The following is a 19441-nucleotide window of genomic DNA, read 5'->3' as shown; positions in this document are numbered from 1 at the left end:
ACTACCCAAAGAAAGCCTAATTAGTGGCGGAAAAAACAAGATATAGATCAATTAATTGTGATAAGTAGCAATAAAGCTATAGGCGAATGAATGGGAGGTGAACGTTGCTCGGATGCATGAGATTTTCGGCACTGCGGCGCTGAACCGGTTAAATTATGGGCTTCTAAATAGTGATGGACGCAAATTGAAAAAATGCACCTTTATTTCCAAATTAAATATCGGCGCCATACATTGTGATAGGGACATAATTTAAATGATACAGTAAGGGGGACAAATTGGTAAATAAAGTACATAGGTTTCAATTATGGTAGCATGTATACATTTCAAACTATAATGGCCAAAAGCTGAGCAATAATTATTTTTTTCCATTTCTTTCCTAATATTCCTGTTAAAATGGATTTAGAATAAAATTAATTCTCAGCAAAATGTATCGCCCACAGAAAGCCTAATTGGTGGCGGAAAAAACAAGATATAGATCAATTCATTGTGATGAGTAGTGCTAAAGTTATTGGCAAATGAATGGGAGGTGAAAGTTGCTCAGATGTAAAAAAATCTCAACCCTGTAGGCTGAAGTGGTTAAAGCCTTGGTTAAGCCCATATATTAAAAAAATCACAGCTAGAAAAGCACACATTTGCAATGGTTACCACTCCTTGCCACATTTATGTGCTTCTATGTTGGGCACTGAGCTACTCGGAAGTAATTTTCAAAACTTGACATTCTGTACAAATGCTAGGTGGTTCTTGGTCGAGGCAGCCAATCGAGGACCACCTCTTCCAGTAATCGAGGATGTATACAGCAGCCCAGATACGTCAATAAGCGATGATGTGGAAAGCAGGGACATCTCGGCTGAGCGCAGGCTAACAACATTTTAATCCTGCTCACCCTTCCTGGCTGCTCCACAATGTGTTGCCCTTTGTCCCCCCTTCCTCATCCATAGAAACAGTATGGGTCACTAACATGCAGGGTACCAACACATCTGTAGCACTTGTCCCAAAACTATCACCTATGCGGTTAAGTCCTGATCCCTGCCAGGCTACAATCCTAGCTGTGTGAGAAACATACAGGGGGTCTTATCTACTAGGCCTAAATAACCCTTCAACACTTAAGGGATTAGCAAACATCCATACACTAACCTTTTTGATGACCCGTTGTAATTAATGCATCTTAATCACACTTATTTATATTAGCAAAACAAATATATGTACAACCCTCCGATGTTAAAATGTATATAAGCTGTGCATTCTAACATCATAGTCAGTGTATCAGGAATAGGTTTTAAAAAATGACCTATCTATTGGGCTGAAAGCTTACTCTTTACATTGTAAAGTTAGATGATAAATTAATAGTATCATCCTTTTTTAAAACCTTCTTTTATATACTGTAGGTCCAGAGGTGCTGATGCAGAACATAACTGACATATGTCATTTCAAGAGGAGTTCAAAAATCTTCACCACTTTACGATTTAACCAGCTTCCACCATCTGCAGGACATTAATGGATAAGGTCACCTATGCATAGTAGATGGTGGTGCTCAAGCTTTGGGAATGGTGTAGTGGGCAGAACATTAAAATGCATTCATTTGACCCCAAAAGAGCTCTTTACTATTTTTTAACGGAGGTAGATACATTCTAAAAACAATATTTTTGATTCAAATAAAAGCAATAATTATAGTACCGAAGGATCATAATTCTCTGAGCACAAATGGTTACTATTTACTACTTTTTTAAGTTTACACAGATGGTTTTATAAATAACTTTCTTCCTCAAGGTCAGTTGTTTTAACACCAAGTTGCTTGATGGATAGTTGGCAGGAACTTTTGGCAACAGGAGTACATTGAGGATAAGGACAGGTTAACCATTGCATTCTCCAGGGATCTCCTTTAGTACATGTTCTATTTAAGATATTCATTAGTTGTAAAAAAAGACAGGCTGGACGTGAAAACATACTTCTTATAAATGGCATAAGGTGCTGCAAAGAAAAAGTTGACACTCCTTTGGGTAAACTAGTGATTAATGAATTAGGTAGATTAGTAGGATTGTCGGAAGCATTCCTCCTGCAGTTCAATGCCACTAAATGTTAAATGGCACACATGGGCCAGCAAGGATGTAATAGAAGAGCTGAGGATTAATGGGACACTGATGCTGTTGTAGAAGAAAGAGACTTAGCAGTCATCATTCCAGGTGACCTACAGGTTGACAAGAAACATGGGAAAGTAGCAGCGTTGCAGACTACAGGTTCTTTCTTTGAGAGGAAAAAAATGTGAATAATTGATGCTACTTTCATAGGTCATTGGGAAGTCTCCGTAACTTCTATTCAGTTCTGCTTGTTAAGATCAAGAGTAAAACTCGAGAGAAAATTAAGTAGTAGTTAGAATAGTAGTTCTGGCTCATCAGAGGAAACTTGTCAAAGGCTGGCTGATAATACAAATAAGAAGAGTCATGACTGGCTGTAATGCAGGCCCCTCCTCTACTAGGGACAGTGAAATATTTTTTTTTGTGCTAAAGTAAACACTTAAAGTATACCTGAGACAGCATAAGATGAAAAAAAAAATAGATACTTACCTAAAAAGATGAAATCCCCTAGATCTTGCAGAGGCTTCCCATATCCGTTCGGATTCCACCACTGGGGGTAGTTAGAATAGTAGGTCTGGCTTGTTATGTCCTCCTGGACCCCCCCCCCCCTCTCCCCCCATTGCCTGTACCCCTTTCTGATAAGAGCTTGTTGGATGTGTCACATTGCCACGCTCCTCTTCATGCATGTTCAAAGCCTTACTGTGCCTATGCGAGTATAGTCAGGCCTGTACACTAAGTCAGAGCAGCTCTTCCATGTAACTGTGAAGGCATGGCCATGCTTGTGCGGGTGCAGCATGGCCATGATCATGCATAAAGAGGAGTGCAGATGTGATCTTGTAAAGTGTCCATTCAGCAGCAGTGGTCTCCAGTGGCTTCCCTCTACCTAGGTAAGCATCTCTCTTTTGTATTTCAGGGTTCTCTTCAAATGATTAATACAATTGTTTTAACCATAGCCACATTTTAAAATAAAAATATAGAGCTTTAACAACCTAACACCGTGCACAGTACTTTATTGGTGTTTTTTGTCTTGATGGAGTTCCCCTTTAACTAATTCTGAAAAAGTGTTTAGTAAATGCATTGCTGTTATGCTACTTAATGGAATCTTTTTATTGATTGCACTGATAGACGGGCTTCCTATTATATACTGCAATGCTACTTTAGCGAGTTTCCTTCTGTTTTCCTTGATGCACACTTCATGTCCAATAACCAGAAAGACACAAATAGAATGAAGATGATGAAATAAAGGATAGTAAAAAGTGCAAGGTCAACCTCATAAAGCCGGGCTGAGTACGACTTATAGTAACTTTATAGATACAAAACAGGCCATTTCTTGCTTTACTGCAAATGAGAAAAGAAATTAATAGCTTAGATGAATAAGAGGGAAAAGGCCAGGACAGAATGAATACTACATAATGATGTAGTATTATTTGAAATAGGTGCTGTGCTGTGCTGTGCTGTGCCACAGACTCTGGTGTAAGAAGTACAGCTGTAAAGGATCCCAGTTATCACATCTCTTTTATCATACTTAATACCATTACTAAGTCCAAAGTATTCTTATGTACATAACTTGATAAGGGACATAGTAATATAATTTACTAGGGTAATACGCAAATGTAAAAACGGATAATGTTGCCAATGATATCTATTCTCATGTCAACTTTCAGCTGTTAGGAGACCGCACTAACAGCTAGAACATCGGGAAACAAACACTGGCAGTGAGCGCCATTGACTTAAATGACAGATGAACTCTTCATGGAAATGATTAAGGGGTATGTTAGTTTCCTTATCTCACCTGGTGAGAAGGTGGGCATCATGGGGGCTCCTTCTTAAAGGGGACTCCCAGAGGCCATCTTAAACCCCTCCCAAAGGGCGTGTGACGGCCCCACCTTCTCCTGGGCACAGGAGCTGGGGAAGAGTCCCTTGTCCATGGATTGGACAAGGGCTCTGGGGTAGAGGGGTAAGCTTGGCTGGCCCTCTCTTCCAGAACCTCCCATACCATGGACCATGTGGGTATAGCTCTATGGAGCCCTATGTGGTCCGGGCTCTGCAATCATTTATTTTTTATTTAACTGTACTTTGGCATTTAAAATGTTACCTTTTTAAAAAAAAAAAATGACACAGGGTCCACACTCAGGTGTGCAGTTCAGCCTTCCATCTGAAAGGGGCCTTGGGATGTAGAACTGTACAGAACAAAAAGGAATATGTAATTCAGCAAACCTGGAGTGCACAGGATTTACTATAAAATATCTGCTTTTATTTGGCAGCAGAAGTAAATTCTAACCAGGGTCATATTCAATTGTAGTACGAGTTGCTAAAATGTGACACAATAATTGATTGTGCCATTGCAATTGGGTGTGCACCAAGCTGGAAGAGCACATGTGCCGTAGGTACATGGAGGCTGTGTTCTGTTTATTTCCATTGAATTAATATCAAACTTGAGTACCTTGCACATACGATCTCTTGCAGCTGTACTGCATCTGAAATATATTCAATATTGTTATGCTAATTTTAGGTTCAGTGGTTTCAGTCATAATCTCCATACTGGTTCTGGGTCAGTAACTTAGAGGGTATTAAAGGTGTGGAATCAGCACAACAACCTGGCAAGAAGCATTTGTTAAAAGGGAGTTAGTGGTACCCTCTGTGTTCCTCTCAGATCAGTTTCTGTAGTGAAGCTATAGGCTGGGCAATACATCATAATTTGCAGTGTGCATGGCACATAAACCATTTATGTATTATTCATGTTTTTCATTACTTAGCTGGCTGAATTTGCATTGCCGACTTCCTGTGCAAATATCACATACAGCTGCTGTGAACACAGAGCTGACCCTGCTCCCCTCTGCCTTGTGCTGCTCACAATGGAGCAGAGAGTGAAGGTATTTGTGAGGTCAGGTGAACTGCTCTGTGCAGAGGGGAAAACCCCCACTCTGCTGACTAGTCCATAGTTTTTGCACATCTCTCGGGGTCACCTGACTCATTTTTCCAAAGGGAATTTCTATGCAACAGCTGAATCAAATGTGAAAGTTGTGTAATGGCTCAGCTCTGTAATGCAGTGTTACTAACCATGAAAAACCTGGGAGGGTGAACTAGGGCTTTAAAGGACAACTGAAGTGAGAGGGATATGGAGGCTGCCATATTTATTTCCTTTTTAAACAATGAGCATTGCCCGGCTGCCATGCTGATTCACTGCTTCTAATGCTTTTAGCTATAAACCCTGAACTAGCATGCAGATCAAATGTTTCTTACAAAATCTGACAAGATTAGCTTCATGCTTGCTACAGGTGTGTGGTTCAGAGTGACTCTATTGCAGCCAAAGATGATCAGGATGCCAGGTAACTGGTATTGCTTATAAAGAAATACACATAGTAGCCTTCATAGCCCTCTCACTTCAGTAGAGAGAGGTGTATTGAGGCTGCCATATTTGTTTCCATTAAAGCTATATCAGTTACCTGACTATCCTGCTGATCCTCTGCCTCTAATACTTTCAGCTATAGACCCTGACCAAGCATGCAGCAGATCAGTGTTTTCTTTTTGACAGATATGACAAGATTAGCTGCATGCTTGTTTCTGGTGTGATTCAGCCACTACTTCAGCCAAATAGACCAGCAGGGCTGCCAGGCAACTGGTATTGCTTAAAAGGAAATAAATATGGCAGCCTCCATATCCCTCTCACTACAGTTCTCCTTTAATAAACGTTTACCATTTCCTTTCAGCCATATGTAGGATGTGAGGTTAGTGCAATAGCTTTTGCTGCCTGGGTAACATTAATATGGTAGGGGCACAAAGTCTAAAACACAGTTAAGGTATTTTTGTAAAAATAAGACCCCGAGAGTCAGATTTCTATGTTGTGGAATCATGTGAGGTGTCTCAGCAGTTGCAGATGTATATACTGACACAATAGGCCTCTGACCAGCACTTGTCCCGTCAGTCTGCTTTCAGTTTTCTTATGGCATTGCCTGCACACACTGCATGGATTATCTTCAGTCTCTCTCACTTTTTCTCTCGTTCAACCAATATTTTCTATGCTTTTGTTGTATGCTGTTTCTGTCTTGAAAGTTGTTCTCTAAATGTAGATCTAGGTGTGATTTTGCATCTGTTGGGTATGTTTTGAAGACAATGAGTGCCTTTGCATATAATTTGAATGAATACATTTCAGCCAAAAGTAGGCTAATATTAGCATAGTGTCTGTTGAAGCAGTCCTGAACTAAAACACATACAATACAATAATATCAACTCAAGCACATCAGCCCCTGGATTAGACATTAAAGTGTGACTCTTATGTAACATTAAAAGTGATTATACTTACCTAACTGTTGCTTGTCTTAAGAGTTTCTCCTCCTGTGGCATCTGAAGATGTTCAGCTGCTGGACAGGGCAGCCAGCAGGGTGGGAGTGCTTATAATTTTATGTTACTTGGGTACTCAAGTATCCTACAGTATACCATCTATAGAACCCACCGCATTTTTATGGATGCTGATGAGAGCCTGTCTGCTGTAGGTTTTAATGGTAGCACTGTTGGCCACCACTGTCTGCCCCATGTGGCTACTGTAACTCTGGGAAGGCAATAATAGTAACTTTGTGTGAGTATTAAATACATTTATTCTAAAACATTTAATTGAGTCCGCCACAATCTGTCCACATGGCAATTCAGTGTATCTAGGCCTTAGAAGACAAAGGTTAAAGGAAACCTGTAATATTAAATGTAAAATGTAAAAAAAGGAGTTTAACTTACCTGGGGCTCCTACCGGTCCCCTGCAGACATCCTGTGCCTGCGCCAGGGAAAAATTATCCTCCGGTTCCTCACCGCCACTCAGTTCCACTTTGTGAGTTGTCAGGCCACTGTGCCTGCGTGGCCCTGGCCGCGCATCCTCACACCTGCTCCCGTCGCTGGGAGCATCCTGATGGTCCTATGAGGTTTTCTCGTATGACACGAGCCAGAGTGAGGATGCGTGCAGCCAGCCCCGTGCAGGCGCAGTGGATGTCGACTTGTAAGTCGACGGCAAAGAAACAGAGCCACAGCGGGGGACTGGAGGATCCTTTGCGGTTACGTCGCGGGCACATGGAGGCTGCAGGGGGCTGGCAGAAGCCCCAGGTAAGTAAAACTCTTTTTCTTTTTACGGGTCTTTACGTCCGCTTTAAGCACTGTTACTACAACAGAACAGGCATCGGTTGTTTTTTCACGGTTGCTTGTTTTGTTTTTTTGTTGTTGCTTTTTGCTCATTGTTTTTATTTGCCTTGCACTCCATTTTGATTATGTAACAAATAAATCCAAAATACTCTGTTTTAAATACTTTAGAGGCTGAAAGACATGAACTTCATTTCCCCAGTGGGGTGCTGAGAGCAGTAAAAGTCCAAGTAAAGTTTTTAACTCTTCCCCACTTTAATTAAATAGTTTCAGCGCTGTCTGTGTTACCCTTGGGAAGATTTATTGTCTGTTTCCTCTTCCAGGGCAAAGGATAGGATCATTTAACTGACAATTTCAGGTGTCTCTGGAACATCATTAATGTCTATTCTGGGGACTGATTTGTTTGACATAGAATTATGAGAATGGATACATTTTCATACTTCTTAAGCATCCTTCGCAGTTGTTGACAATAATGTATTTGTTAATATTTTCACATAAAAAGACAAAATGGTGATTTTTTTTTAATTCTTCAGCTGTGTATTACATGCAACAGATGTTTATTGAATGTTTTTTGTTGTTGTTGTTTTTCATGATTTGTTTTTAGCTTCAGTAGCTTGTTTTTCATAAGCATGACGTGGGTGTTGCTACAGGCCAGACCGGTGCACAAGATTTCGAGATACTTGTGTGCTTGTTTATGTGTCTGAAACAGACAGGAGGACAGACGAGCCTTAATGAATGGGAGGTAGAAAAGCAACAATGAAAAACAAACAAAGCAACACAATCCCTATGCTGTTTATATAGATTCAATCCCCAATACCATCATGTAAATCTCAGAGGATAGCAATCAAATTCTGATAATATATTTTAAAAGCTTATAACAAAACTTGCATTCATCTGAAGCATACTGTGATCCAAAATAGTTTGTTCCAAAGATAATTATGGGAGTGTATTGTTATGTAGGGAATATTATGCATGTATTTGCCCATTTATGTTTATCTTGGTAGGATTGCATGATATATTGCTTTTTGTATCATCTTTTTTGTTACCTTTGCATTGCTAAGAGATCGAAGCAGGGAGGCACAATGGTACTTTGGGTGCCGCCATAGGCTCCTATGTTAACAGTAGTGATTAGCAACTATAAGTAGTAATGTATTTATTGGTGGCTGGGGCTATAAAAACTGCGGCCACCCACTTTTTGTTGACACATTATGAATAGTGTGCCCGACATTTGTTGCCCAAATGACCACTTATAGGTGCTAATTGTAGCTATTAACATAGGAGCCTATGGCAACAACCAAAAGTACCACAGCATCTCCAGCACCTGATATTTGTAGTCACAGTTTAGTTAGGGTTAGGTTCAGCTTGGGGGATCAGTTAGGGTTAGGCATAGGTTGAAGGGATCTGTTAGGGTTAGGCACCGTTGGTTAGTGTTAGCCATAAGTTTGGTGGGTCATCAGGGTTAAGCATTAGCTGTGGTGTTTGGTTAGGGTTAGACATCCCTTGGGGGGGTGGTTACTTAGGGTTAAGCATCGGTTGGAGGGAATGATTAAGGTTAGGCATCAATAGAGGAAGAGTTCAAGTAAGAATAGGGTCAGGTTAGGGGATAGTACAATATTGGTCAAAATTATTATATTTGTTTAATTACATAGTAGAATACTGGTTATTTTTATTCTTCTGTCGGCTATTTCCATCACCCAGATCACCATGGAGCTCTTTTTACATGTACAGTAAGAGATTGCATTTCCCTGACATGTTTATTTGGCATGAATATTTATTCCTATTTGCCAAATAAACATGTTCACAGTTGTGCGTGAGTGCAGGAGTGGTGGACTGCTGTACCAACGCACAACTGTGAACCAAATCGGATCAATTATTGTACCGTGTGTGGCCACCTAGATGGTATCAACTGACCAATGGGAGCAGCTTTCTGAAGAAAGAGGGATGGAATAGATGCACTACACACATTTGGACAGGGGTAGACTATCTGTAAACACCCCCCACCCAACTGTACATATGCTTCTTTGGGAGTTTTTTTCAAATAAATCCCCTTTTGAAGAAACCAATCAGGAGCTGTATAGTCATTCACTTCCTGCAGCGCAGATTTCCAAGATCGGGCAAAGAAACCTTTTCAGAAAACTCTATTTCTGCCCCATATCTTCATGGCTTGAAGTAGCAGCCCCATTCACAGAGCCTGCCATTAACCCTTTCTACTGCTAGGCTGCTTGAAATCACATGAACAAATGTGTAAAGCAGGTCTTGTTGTTGCAAAAGCCGCGTTGCACAGGTAATTCAGCATTTGGACAGTTTGCTTTCTAAGCTATTCAATCTTCAGTCTAGATCTGTGCACGGAGCTGGGTTTTAAATAGTTTTGGAAATCGTGTTTATGAATATCCATGAATATTTATTCCTATTTTGCCAAATAAAAATGTAAATATCATTCCCTCTATAAATTTATCAGCTAACGGTTGTGCCCATTTGCTTTTGGTGTTAGCAAAGCTTGCAATGCTATTTATCTTAGTATTAAAATGTATTCCCCAGTGGTCATGGAAAAGTTGCCTGGTTCCTAGTGTCTCTGAACAGAAGATCATGGCCATGAAGCATAAATCCCAAAGCAGGCAGGAGAAATCGGATACAACCTTCTGTTCCCCATGGCAATAGATTCCTATGGGTATTACCAACTGCAGTTAATTAATCTGCACCATTTCCCTCTGGCTTGTTTTGTTTATGAGCAGGAAGTAGGAAATTGCTACTAGGATGAACCTCCTGCTTAATATGTGTAAATGGGCAAATAGTTTATTTCATTTACCTTTATAAATATTTTATTGTACATAATCAGTAGACTTAATTTTAGCCTGAATTTAATCTATTTACATTTGTTTTAACATTTCCTGCACGGTTTATTTAGAACATTGAGAAATGGGCAGCTAAAAGATGATGTCAGAGGTTAGTTTTTGCTAGGCTGTAATGTCAGGTGCCACCAAAGTGATAACTGCAGCAAACTCCTTGTAGTATTTTTCTTTTAATCAGCACATTCGATGAAATACGTTTCTACTGCTGGTAGGACGTTTGGCAAGGAATGGATGAGAACGCATTTGCACCATCATCAGGCTACTGATTAATGTCACAATAAGAGATTTTTTAATGATCTTGGCATAGACACTCACTTCTCAGCCACCCAAGTGATCATTTGTGCAGTGCTTTCAAATCTATCTGCTGTGCCTGTGCATTGTGAGTGTGCAGAAAAGAGCTTCTTGCATTTTAATTGATTCTTACAAATATATTATTATGAAGTATTTGACATTTATTTAAATATTACAAAAAGTGTGTGTGTGTATGTGTGTATCCATGTGCGTAGGTGCATGCACATGTATATGTGTATATGCACATGTGCCAGTACATGTTTGTATGTACATGTGTGTACATACATGTTTATGGGTGTGAGTGTGTAAGTGTGTAACCCTGCAGCAATTCATTCCTTAAGTAGAAATCAAATCCTTAAAGGACTCCCGTAGCGAATGCTTATATTATCTTTTTACTTACCTGGGGTTTCTTCCAGCCCCTAGTAGCCATTTCAGTCCCTCTCCGCAGCTTCGGTCCTCCTCATTGTCCCCGCTGGCCGCCCGTAATGATCGTGACCCCACCCCATGTCATCTGGCGTGTACTGCGCCTGTGCAGTAGTTGTGGACGAGTGATACAAGCCAACCACGCCAGCGGGTCGAGATCATTATGGGTGGCCAGCGGGGACACTGAGGAGGACCGGGGCTGCGGCGAGGGACTGAGACGGCTACTAGGGGCTGGAAGAAGCCACAGGTGAGTAAACATAGATTATACGTCTTCTCCTTGGGAGTCCATTAAGACTGGTACACACATCCAATTTTGATTAGCCAATGATTGGCCAATTTTACCACTTCCATGTAGTGTGAGAGCTTACCTACACAATCTATTCATAGTACTGTTGGTCCTCATACTACATGGGGGTAGTAAAATTGGTCAGTGATTGACTATTCAATATGGCATGTGAGTATGCACCTTTAGAAATGGGTCCTGGTGCACGAACCTACAGTAATATTGCAACATACTAACACTGTACACTGCCTGCGCTCAGCAGTATTACCAGCACTAACACTAGCTGAGTACCACGCGTACTGCGGTACATGTGTAACGTGAGCATTGCTATGGTAACAAGTGTTACGTTACTTTCTGAATGTGCACTACCATCGTAACACTAACCTGTCCATGTACCAGGTCGCACTAATTGTGCAATGCACAGACTCTGCAGGCGTTAGTACCTGTAATATTGCCATGCACTGCAGTTAGGTAAAAATTCATTGGTTAACTACCTTTAAACATGACAAAATAAATTGGAAGCGGTATCAGTCATGAGATACCGCCAGGGCTGTGTGGGTGCACTGACTTCTTTAAAATATATATTGTATTCAGATTCTATTGTGATTTCAGAGTAAATCTGTTAAAAATCAATGTAATTAAATTATTAATAAGACAAATGGAACATCAATAGTTTAAAGTCGAAAACCAAACTCTGTGTGATCTGAGAAGCGGGGATGGTGATCGACACATATAAATTGTATTTATAGCATTACGCCAGTTGGTGTTATTGATAAAATTGATGCATTATCATAGAGTGGAAACCCTCTGACATTCCAGTGTGATTAATGCAACAATGGCACCACACAGGCAGAGAGCTTCACACTTATTAACCCCCTTGGTGGTATGAAAAATACCGCCAGGGGGCAGCGCAGCAGTTTTCTTTAAATTTTTTTTTTAAATCATGTAGCGAGCCGAGGGCTCGCTACATGATAGCCGCTGCACAGCGGCATCCCCCCAGCCCCGCCGATCGCCTCCGGCGATAGGCGATCAGGAAATCCCGTTCAAAGAACGGGATTTCCTGGAGGGCTTCCCCCGTCGCCATGGCGACGGGGCGGAATGACGTCAGCGACGTCGGGACGTCATTGGGAGACCCGATCCACCCCTTGGTGCTGCCTGGCACTGATTGGCCAGGCAGCGCTGGGGGGGGAGGGGCCGCGCGCCGCACCGGATAGCGGCGATCGGGCGCGCGGCGGCGGCGATCGGGGTGCTGGCGCAGCTAGCAAAGTGCTAGCTGCGTCCAGCAAAAAAAAATTATGTAAATCGGCCCAGCAGGGCCTGAGCGGCACCCTCCGGTGGCTTACCCCGTGTTACACACGGGGTTACCGCTAAGGAGGTTAAACTCATCATGATTACATGACAATATTCATGACAGTTCCAGTATATTTTCTATTCATAGTTGTAAATGCATGACGTATGTTTCACGGTTCAATTCACCTCCCTAGAGTGTCACAGCCTACAGAGGACATATACAACAGTGTTTGGGAATGGGAAACAATAGTGGGTTCTCGCATTAAATTGGAATTACAGATTCTGCAACACTCATAACTTCATAATATTCTTATAAATATCAGCAGCTGAAATTGGAGGTGGCAGATTTGTAACATACCATGTCCAACAAGCTCCCTTTGCCACCAAGCGCAATCATGATGTCAAGGAGAGATTATTGGACCCTTACCGCCAGGCAGGCTGGCAAACAAGCAGTTCAGCTCCCTATGGAAGAGTCCAATACTGCTGATATTCTACTATTAGGTGTTGTATAACTCCAATAATAGAATATTGGTCATTTTACTATTATCACTTTATCTAACCGTCCTCATATACTAATCTACTCCTAACACTAACCTACCGCTATCTGAGCCTAACACTAACCACCTTACCTACTCCTAATGCTAACTACCTGCTATCTAAGTCTAAAAAGTCGAAATATTCTACGTGAATGAAGAAATGAGAAGGATGATCGGCCCTGCAGGTGCTTTATTCCAACAAGCGAGGCACAATAAGCAGTACACAAACAATGTTGCTATAAAAGGTCATATACCATTTCAGCAAAGTATGGTGGTGCGGTGGGTGCTGGAGACAAGTGCCTGATGGCCGTTTTGCGCTGTAGATGCGCTTCTATGGAGGCTAGTCTAAATATTCCAACACTAACCTACCTCTTTCCGCTCCTAACACTAATCTACACTTACACACTATGTCTTGTAACTTACCACACTACCACTATCTCTGCTGCGAACTCTGCTGCCCCAGCGCTTCAGCTATATCCATCGCCTCCGGTGCCCTAATTCTCCACTGGCAAGACAAGACAAATAACATTTATATTGCGCTTTTCTCCTGGCGGACTCAAAGCGCCAGAGCTGCAGCCACTAGGATGTGCTCTATAGGCAGTAGCAGTGTTAGGGAGTCTTGCCCAAGGTCTCCTACTGAATAGGTGCTGGCTTACTGAACAGGCAGAGCCGAGATTCGAACAACACTGGGTGCTGCTATAGCCACAATTACTATTGTGGTCTGTGCGGTGCCTGAGCTTCCAAGCAGCCATAGGTACCGATTTCCCAGACCACCAATACACACCCTCCCAATTAGTAAGTGAGATGGGATTGCATTTGATCTTCTTCAATGGTCAAGATAAAATACTAAGGCCCATATGGAATTCATTTTCATACCTTGCCATAAAATGCCCTTTTAACCCTCCAGCAAGTAAGAAAATATTCAAAATTTTGATAGCACTTTTTAATTAATTTTTGGGTACTTTTTCAATTGTAAAATGCTTAAAAGTTATTTAACAGAGAATGTGAAAATTATCTCCTAGCAGATAAATCAGGAGAAAAAGTGAATTACATATGGGCCAAAAAAACAATCCACACCTTTCCTCTTGCTAATCTTGTTTGTTCAAGCTTATGATCATTTATTGTCTGCAGTGCTCAAATGGACACTTTCAAATGTGACATCTTTTAACTGTACTTTTGCATTTTGACACACTGACATGAGTAGAGAGTTTGCACAGAAGAGGTTGTATGATGTAAAATATGGTGCTCTAGCAGTGGAATATCATCGATGTAAACTCTGCCTAAGCATTCCTTGCTTTCTGAGGTATATTATGAAACCAAATGTCTGTTCTCAGCCCATATGTGGCCACATCCATTTCAGTTCATGTTTAGTACACCTGAGTTACTAACTGGTACAGAGAGCAAAGAGGGACTTTAAAATAAATACATAACATCTTTGCAATGCAAATGCACTTATGAATTCTCTGATTCGCCAAATACTTACACGTCCGAAGTATTGGACCAATCAGAGAATGCAAAAGTTTAAAATGGAAATCAGAATACCACAGACATTTTAGACCAATCACAAGACTCAGATCCTCCCGAGTCTTGTGACTGGCCTACAATTTCCACAGTATTCTGCATTCTCTGATTGGTCCAATACAGTGCTACCGAGTATTTCCAAGTCTTGTGATTAGCCTAAAATTTTGGATTTTAGGACAATCACAAGACTCGAAAACATTTTGCAGCATCTGAGTCTTGTGATTGGTCTAAAATTTTCTGTGGTATTCCGATTTCTGTGGAAAATTCTGCATTCCGTGATTGGTCCAATGCTTCCAAGTTTTGTGATTGAGCTAAAATTTCTGAGTTGCTGTAATAGGGACAGAATTCCGATTGCCACAGCCGATTTCTGACTACTGATGTGGAAAGCTAATTTCTGTTAGGAAATCGGAATAACACTGACATTTTTGTCCATCTCTATCCCTAAATATTCTGCCTTAGAGAGCAACATGAGTTCTGTGACTGGGCTAATATTTCCGAGTTGTGGTAACGCGGCATTTCCCAATTTCTGGAGCCAATTTCCGATCACCGCTGCAGAAAGCTGATTTCCGATCAGAAAATCGTTAGTCGGAATTTCACTGAAATCCGATCGGAAAATCGTTAATTGGAATTTTAACTGAACATTTCAGAATATTCCTATCCCTAAATATTTAACTGATAAGTTCTGCCTTGAATAGCACATTTGCAGACGTCTTTTCTTAGCAGGTTTATGCTGGGAATACACAATGAGATTTTTTAGCAGATTTACTGTCCGATCGATTTTCCAATCCTTTTTTTCTGATCGATTTCCATTCACTTCTATGAGAAATTGATCAGAACAGTAATTGAAAATAAGATTGGACCTATCAGAAATGATCTGTCGAACCGTCTATCTGTCAAAAAGTCTCATGGTGTATTCCCAGCATTAGATTTGCAGAGTTAAATGCAAATCATTTAGATACAAAATCAGTAGACAGAGGGTGGTTATTGGCTTTATTGACCCTATTTTCAAGAGAGCCGGAGATTACTTTTTCATTCTGGGGTCAGAATAATTCTTATTGTTGTTGGTATTGTTATTGTTAACATCATCTTATATAGCTGTATCATCATCTCCCTTGGTGTTAAACGGAGTAAATAGATACAAGCTTGTCTGAGACTTACAAATATATACAAAAATAAACTTGAGCACAGATGGATAAATACTTAAATTTGTGGCAGAACATTGACATTAATACAGAAAAATAACAGGGGAAAGCCCTGCCCTATCAAGCATACTCTCTAAAAGAAGATTGGGGTGGCTTTAATTGACCTTTCTGTGTGTGAGGAAGAGGAATGGCTCCATATCTGAACTATGTTCTTAGGTCAAATTAATTGCTTGACAGAAGAGGTGGGATTTGAGGGCAACACAAAGATTTCAGAAGTTGCAATTTTAAGAGTGTTAAGAGGAAAATTATTCCAGAGAAAGGAAGAGGCTCTTGAGAAGCCTTGGATGTGATGGTGTTAGGAGACGTACTACTGAAAGGTTTGAGAATATTAGCCACGGTTAGAAATGGGCGCGTGTGTTGCCGCAAAGCTCATGTCTAACGGCAAACTTCAATGTTTCATAGCCGGTTGATAGCCGTATATTTTACTTTTTAATATACGGCTATCAACCGGCTATGAAACATTGAAGGTTGCCATTAGAGATGAGCTTTGCGGCAACACACATGTCCAGATCCAATGAGCAGTCTAGAACCATCGTCTCCCCCCGGCGGGCGCTCTCTGCCTCCCTTTTCGGGTGTGCTGCTGCCAGAGTCCCGAGCTGCTCTCGGGATATTCAGGGCGGCCTGCGAGTGCGGGGCCTGGCTGCGGTTTCCATCTACAGAGCGGCTCCGGGAGCTGAGAGCAGGCGGCGTGTGCTCCGACACCCCGGGGCCAGCTGCCCCTGCCTGGAGGTACCTGCTCAGCCGGGGGGAGGAGGAGGCATTTACCCCAGCTGGGCCCCTGATGGCTTCCCGGCCCGTGCTGGAGGGGATGTCCGAACCTAAGTACGCCCGTGTCCGACCATCCAAGGCCGGGTTGCTGCTCTGCCGTCCGCCCATCCCCAGTGCAACCCCGGCCGGGTCACCTCGCATCCACCGGAAAGTGGCAAGTGTCTGATACAGTGCGCAGTGTATCTTCCATACCGTTATGATCCACATTACAAATCGGCGCCGTATCATTTTTGCTACGGCGCCGTATCGGTTTTGATAACGGCGCAGCCAATATTCTCGTCAGTACGAGAATATTGGCCGCGCCGTTATCAAGACCGATACGGCGCCGTAGCAAAAACGATACGGCGCCGATTTGTAATGTGGATCATAACAGTATGGAAGATACACCAGGATGAACCGGCGCGTCCATTTCATTGTGCGGCTAAATAGCCGTTTTCGACTACTGAATACCCAGAAGCCTAGAACTACTAAGAAAGTATAACAGGCTAAAAGAGATCAAAAAGCCCTTATAATAAAAAGCAATGCTGAATATTTTCCCTCCTTAGAACAAAAGGTATTTGCAATAATTCAGTTTTAAAGGACAATAATCACTCAAAAATTTATATAAAATGTGGATTTATTATTATTGTTTATTGGATTTACATAGCGACAACATATTACGCAGCGCTGTACAATACATAACATTAACGACAATGATAACCGGGGTGACCGACAACACAGTGCAGGTAATAAGCAATAAGATACACAACACAATACCGGTAGTAATACAATGCCAGATCCTACACTGGAGTGGTAGCCCAATAATACAAGTTCACATTATTCTGGGTAGAGTGCACAATCCAGTATGATACACAACATGGGACCCAGCCTTGCAGCGCTGGGTCCCTGATTTAAATCCCAGCCAGGGCACTATCTGCAAGAAGTTTGTATGTTCTCCAAGTGTTTGCAGGGGTTTCCTCTGAACACTTTGGTTGCCTCCCACATCCCAAAATCATACATACATAAGTTAATTAGCTTCCCCCTATATTGGCCTTAGACTACAATACATACACTACATTATATAGACATATGGTTATGGTAGAGATGAGATTGTGAGCCACTCTGAGGGACGGTTAAGCGACAAGTTAATATATTCTCTGTACAGCGATGCGGAACATGTCGGCGTTATATAAATACTAAATAATAATAATATTTTTCCTATGTCGCTGGAGATTGACTAGTCCAAATCATTCATCAGTCAGATTTTTACTTCCTACTGTAAGCAGCAGCAACCTAGGAAAAAAAGTAATTTATAGTGCATTTTGCTCTGGGAGAAATGTACATTTTATTTGCATGTATTTTACATTTTACAAATTTTTTTTTTATGATAGTGGTCCTTTAAGTGAGCCAATGTGGTTTTTCATGATGTATCCCTCCTGAATATACCAATAATTTCGTTATGCCCCTAAAAGCCAGGCACACATCCAGAACCACAGTTTTATATTGAGTTTATAATATACAATTTACAGAGCCACATCAATCCAACATGCATGCACATTCTGAAAAAGTTCTGAATTATCAAAAATACCTTCTATTTTTAAACAGGCAGCATTCTTTTCAGTGGTGTTAGGAGATAACCCCAACAGTGAACAGGAAATGGTCATCGACAGATTAGATGTTGTAAGTAGTGTGGTATATGGAAAATAGTGATAAGCGGATGGAGGATAGTGTTTTGAAGTCTGACATGACTTCTCTAAACAAGTGTCAACCAGTAGAAGGATCAGCAGAGATCAGTAACATCTGGAGAGTGAGTACAACCATTTAAAAATGTCATTGTATTGTAAAACATAGCTAACCCAGAAAAGATTATTCCTTTTGGAAGGTTAGGGCTAATTCACCCGCCGGGTTGATCTCACACTGTCAAAAATTAAACTAAACGTCTCGCTTACTCTGACCTACATTCTCAGTCTATTCCTATGGAAAGTCCTGCAGGCAGCAGGTGATACGCCCGCCGCTTGAAATTCTTGGAGCAAAGAAAGTGACAGATAAAATCCTGAACTGGCAAATGATACAGAAAACCACACATCCCATCCTCTTTTTTTTTTCTTTGCCTTCAGACTGATGAATTTTGCATTGCTCGTCTAGATTCCGGGGATAATCTCGACTGACAGAAGTGCGATTGGTTCAGACCGTAGCAAATTTGATCAATGTGGACATACTAGGGAGACATTTTATAGACTTTCCTGCCTTTAGGAAAGCAAGGTCTTTCCAATATGCTTCCTGCAACAATCAAGGATTATAATATAAATGTCCAACAGATTTAAAAAAAGATTGAAAGAATTAATGAAGTATGACAAAAACGTACCTCGGGGTAAAACGTCCGTATAGATTTTTATGCGGTACTGCGAAATATCAGACTTATTGGCATCCACTATTGCTCTTTGTGCATACATGTCTTAGGAAACAAGTGTTTGGAAGTCAAGCTGTCTCCAACTTGTGGCTTAAACTGTCACAGCCAGTTAAGTCACGATTAACCAACTCTTGTCCTTAAGACCTTGAATTGCTGTGGTTTTTTTTTAGGTCGTTCACTTCATGCTTCTGAAATGGCTGCTTAAAGAATTCATCTGATTACTGGCAAGGCATAAACTGCATAAAGTTAATTGGGATTATCATAATTACATTTAACGTGTCATGCTTCAAACAAAAAAAAAAGGCTTTCTTTTTGCCATTTTAACCTATGAAGCTTTACATTACAATGCTTGTATGCTAATGTGGGTATCAACAAAGCTTGTGAGTGGACCTTTGCATGGAAAAATTCTATAGTCATAATGTAGCATGCATTGCCCCCTTAGCTTTAAGCAATTCAGGCTTGTAAAAATGTCACTTGTGTTGTGTTCTGGTATGAAAAGCTGGGCCCACACACTGCACGCTATTAACTGATACTCAGATTGTCTTACTGCAGAAATGATAACATAGCTTAGACTTTCTGGTCTTCCAGGCATGTGATATGTGATTTCTGCAGTCTCCCACCTACTCTTTACGCCTAGCTGAATAGACCTCTAATCACTAACGGTAATCTCTCTCTTTGTGCTGTCTGAGCATTATC

At 41.2% G+C, this 19441-nt stretch overlaps 1 protein-coding gene across 2 annotated transcripts in view; it reads left to right on the top strand.

The window, feature by feature from the left end:
- LOC137545980 (protocadherin-9) overlaps window positions 1–1579 on the top strand; it is a 125007-nt gene extending 123428 nt beyond the window's left edge. For both annotated transcript variants that reach the window (XR_011026140.1, XM_068267838.1), the window contains exon 4: window positions 1386–1579. Coding sequence is in view for 1 of the 2 variants with exons in the window: in XM_068267838.1 (XP_068123939.1) it covers window positions 1386–1400 (15 nt within the window). In the remaining variant the exon portion in view is untranslated. The remainder of the gene's footprint in view (window positions 1–1385) is intronic.
- Window positions 1580–19441: the final 17862 nt, after the last annotated feature.

This window comes from Hyperolius riggenbachi, chromosome 2 (assembly GCF_040937935.1).
Source record: "Hyperolius riggenbachi isolate aHypRig1 chromosome 2, aHypRig1.pri, whole genome shotgun sequence".
Taxonomy (NCBI): Eukaryota; Metazoa; Chordata; class Amphibia; order Anura; family Hyperoliidae; genus Hyperolius; species Hyperolius riggenbachi.
The sequence above is the reverse complement of the archived record's forward strand: the minus strand, read 5'-3'. Positions and strand labels throughout refer to the sequence as shown.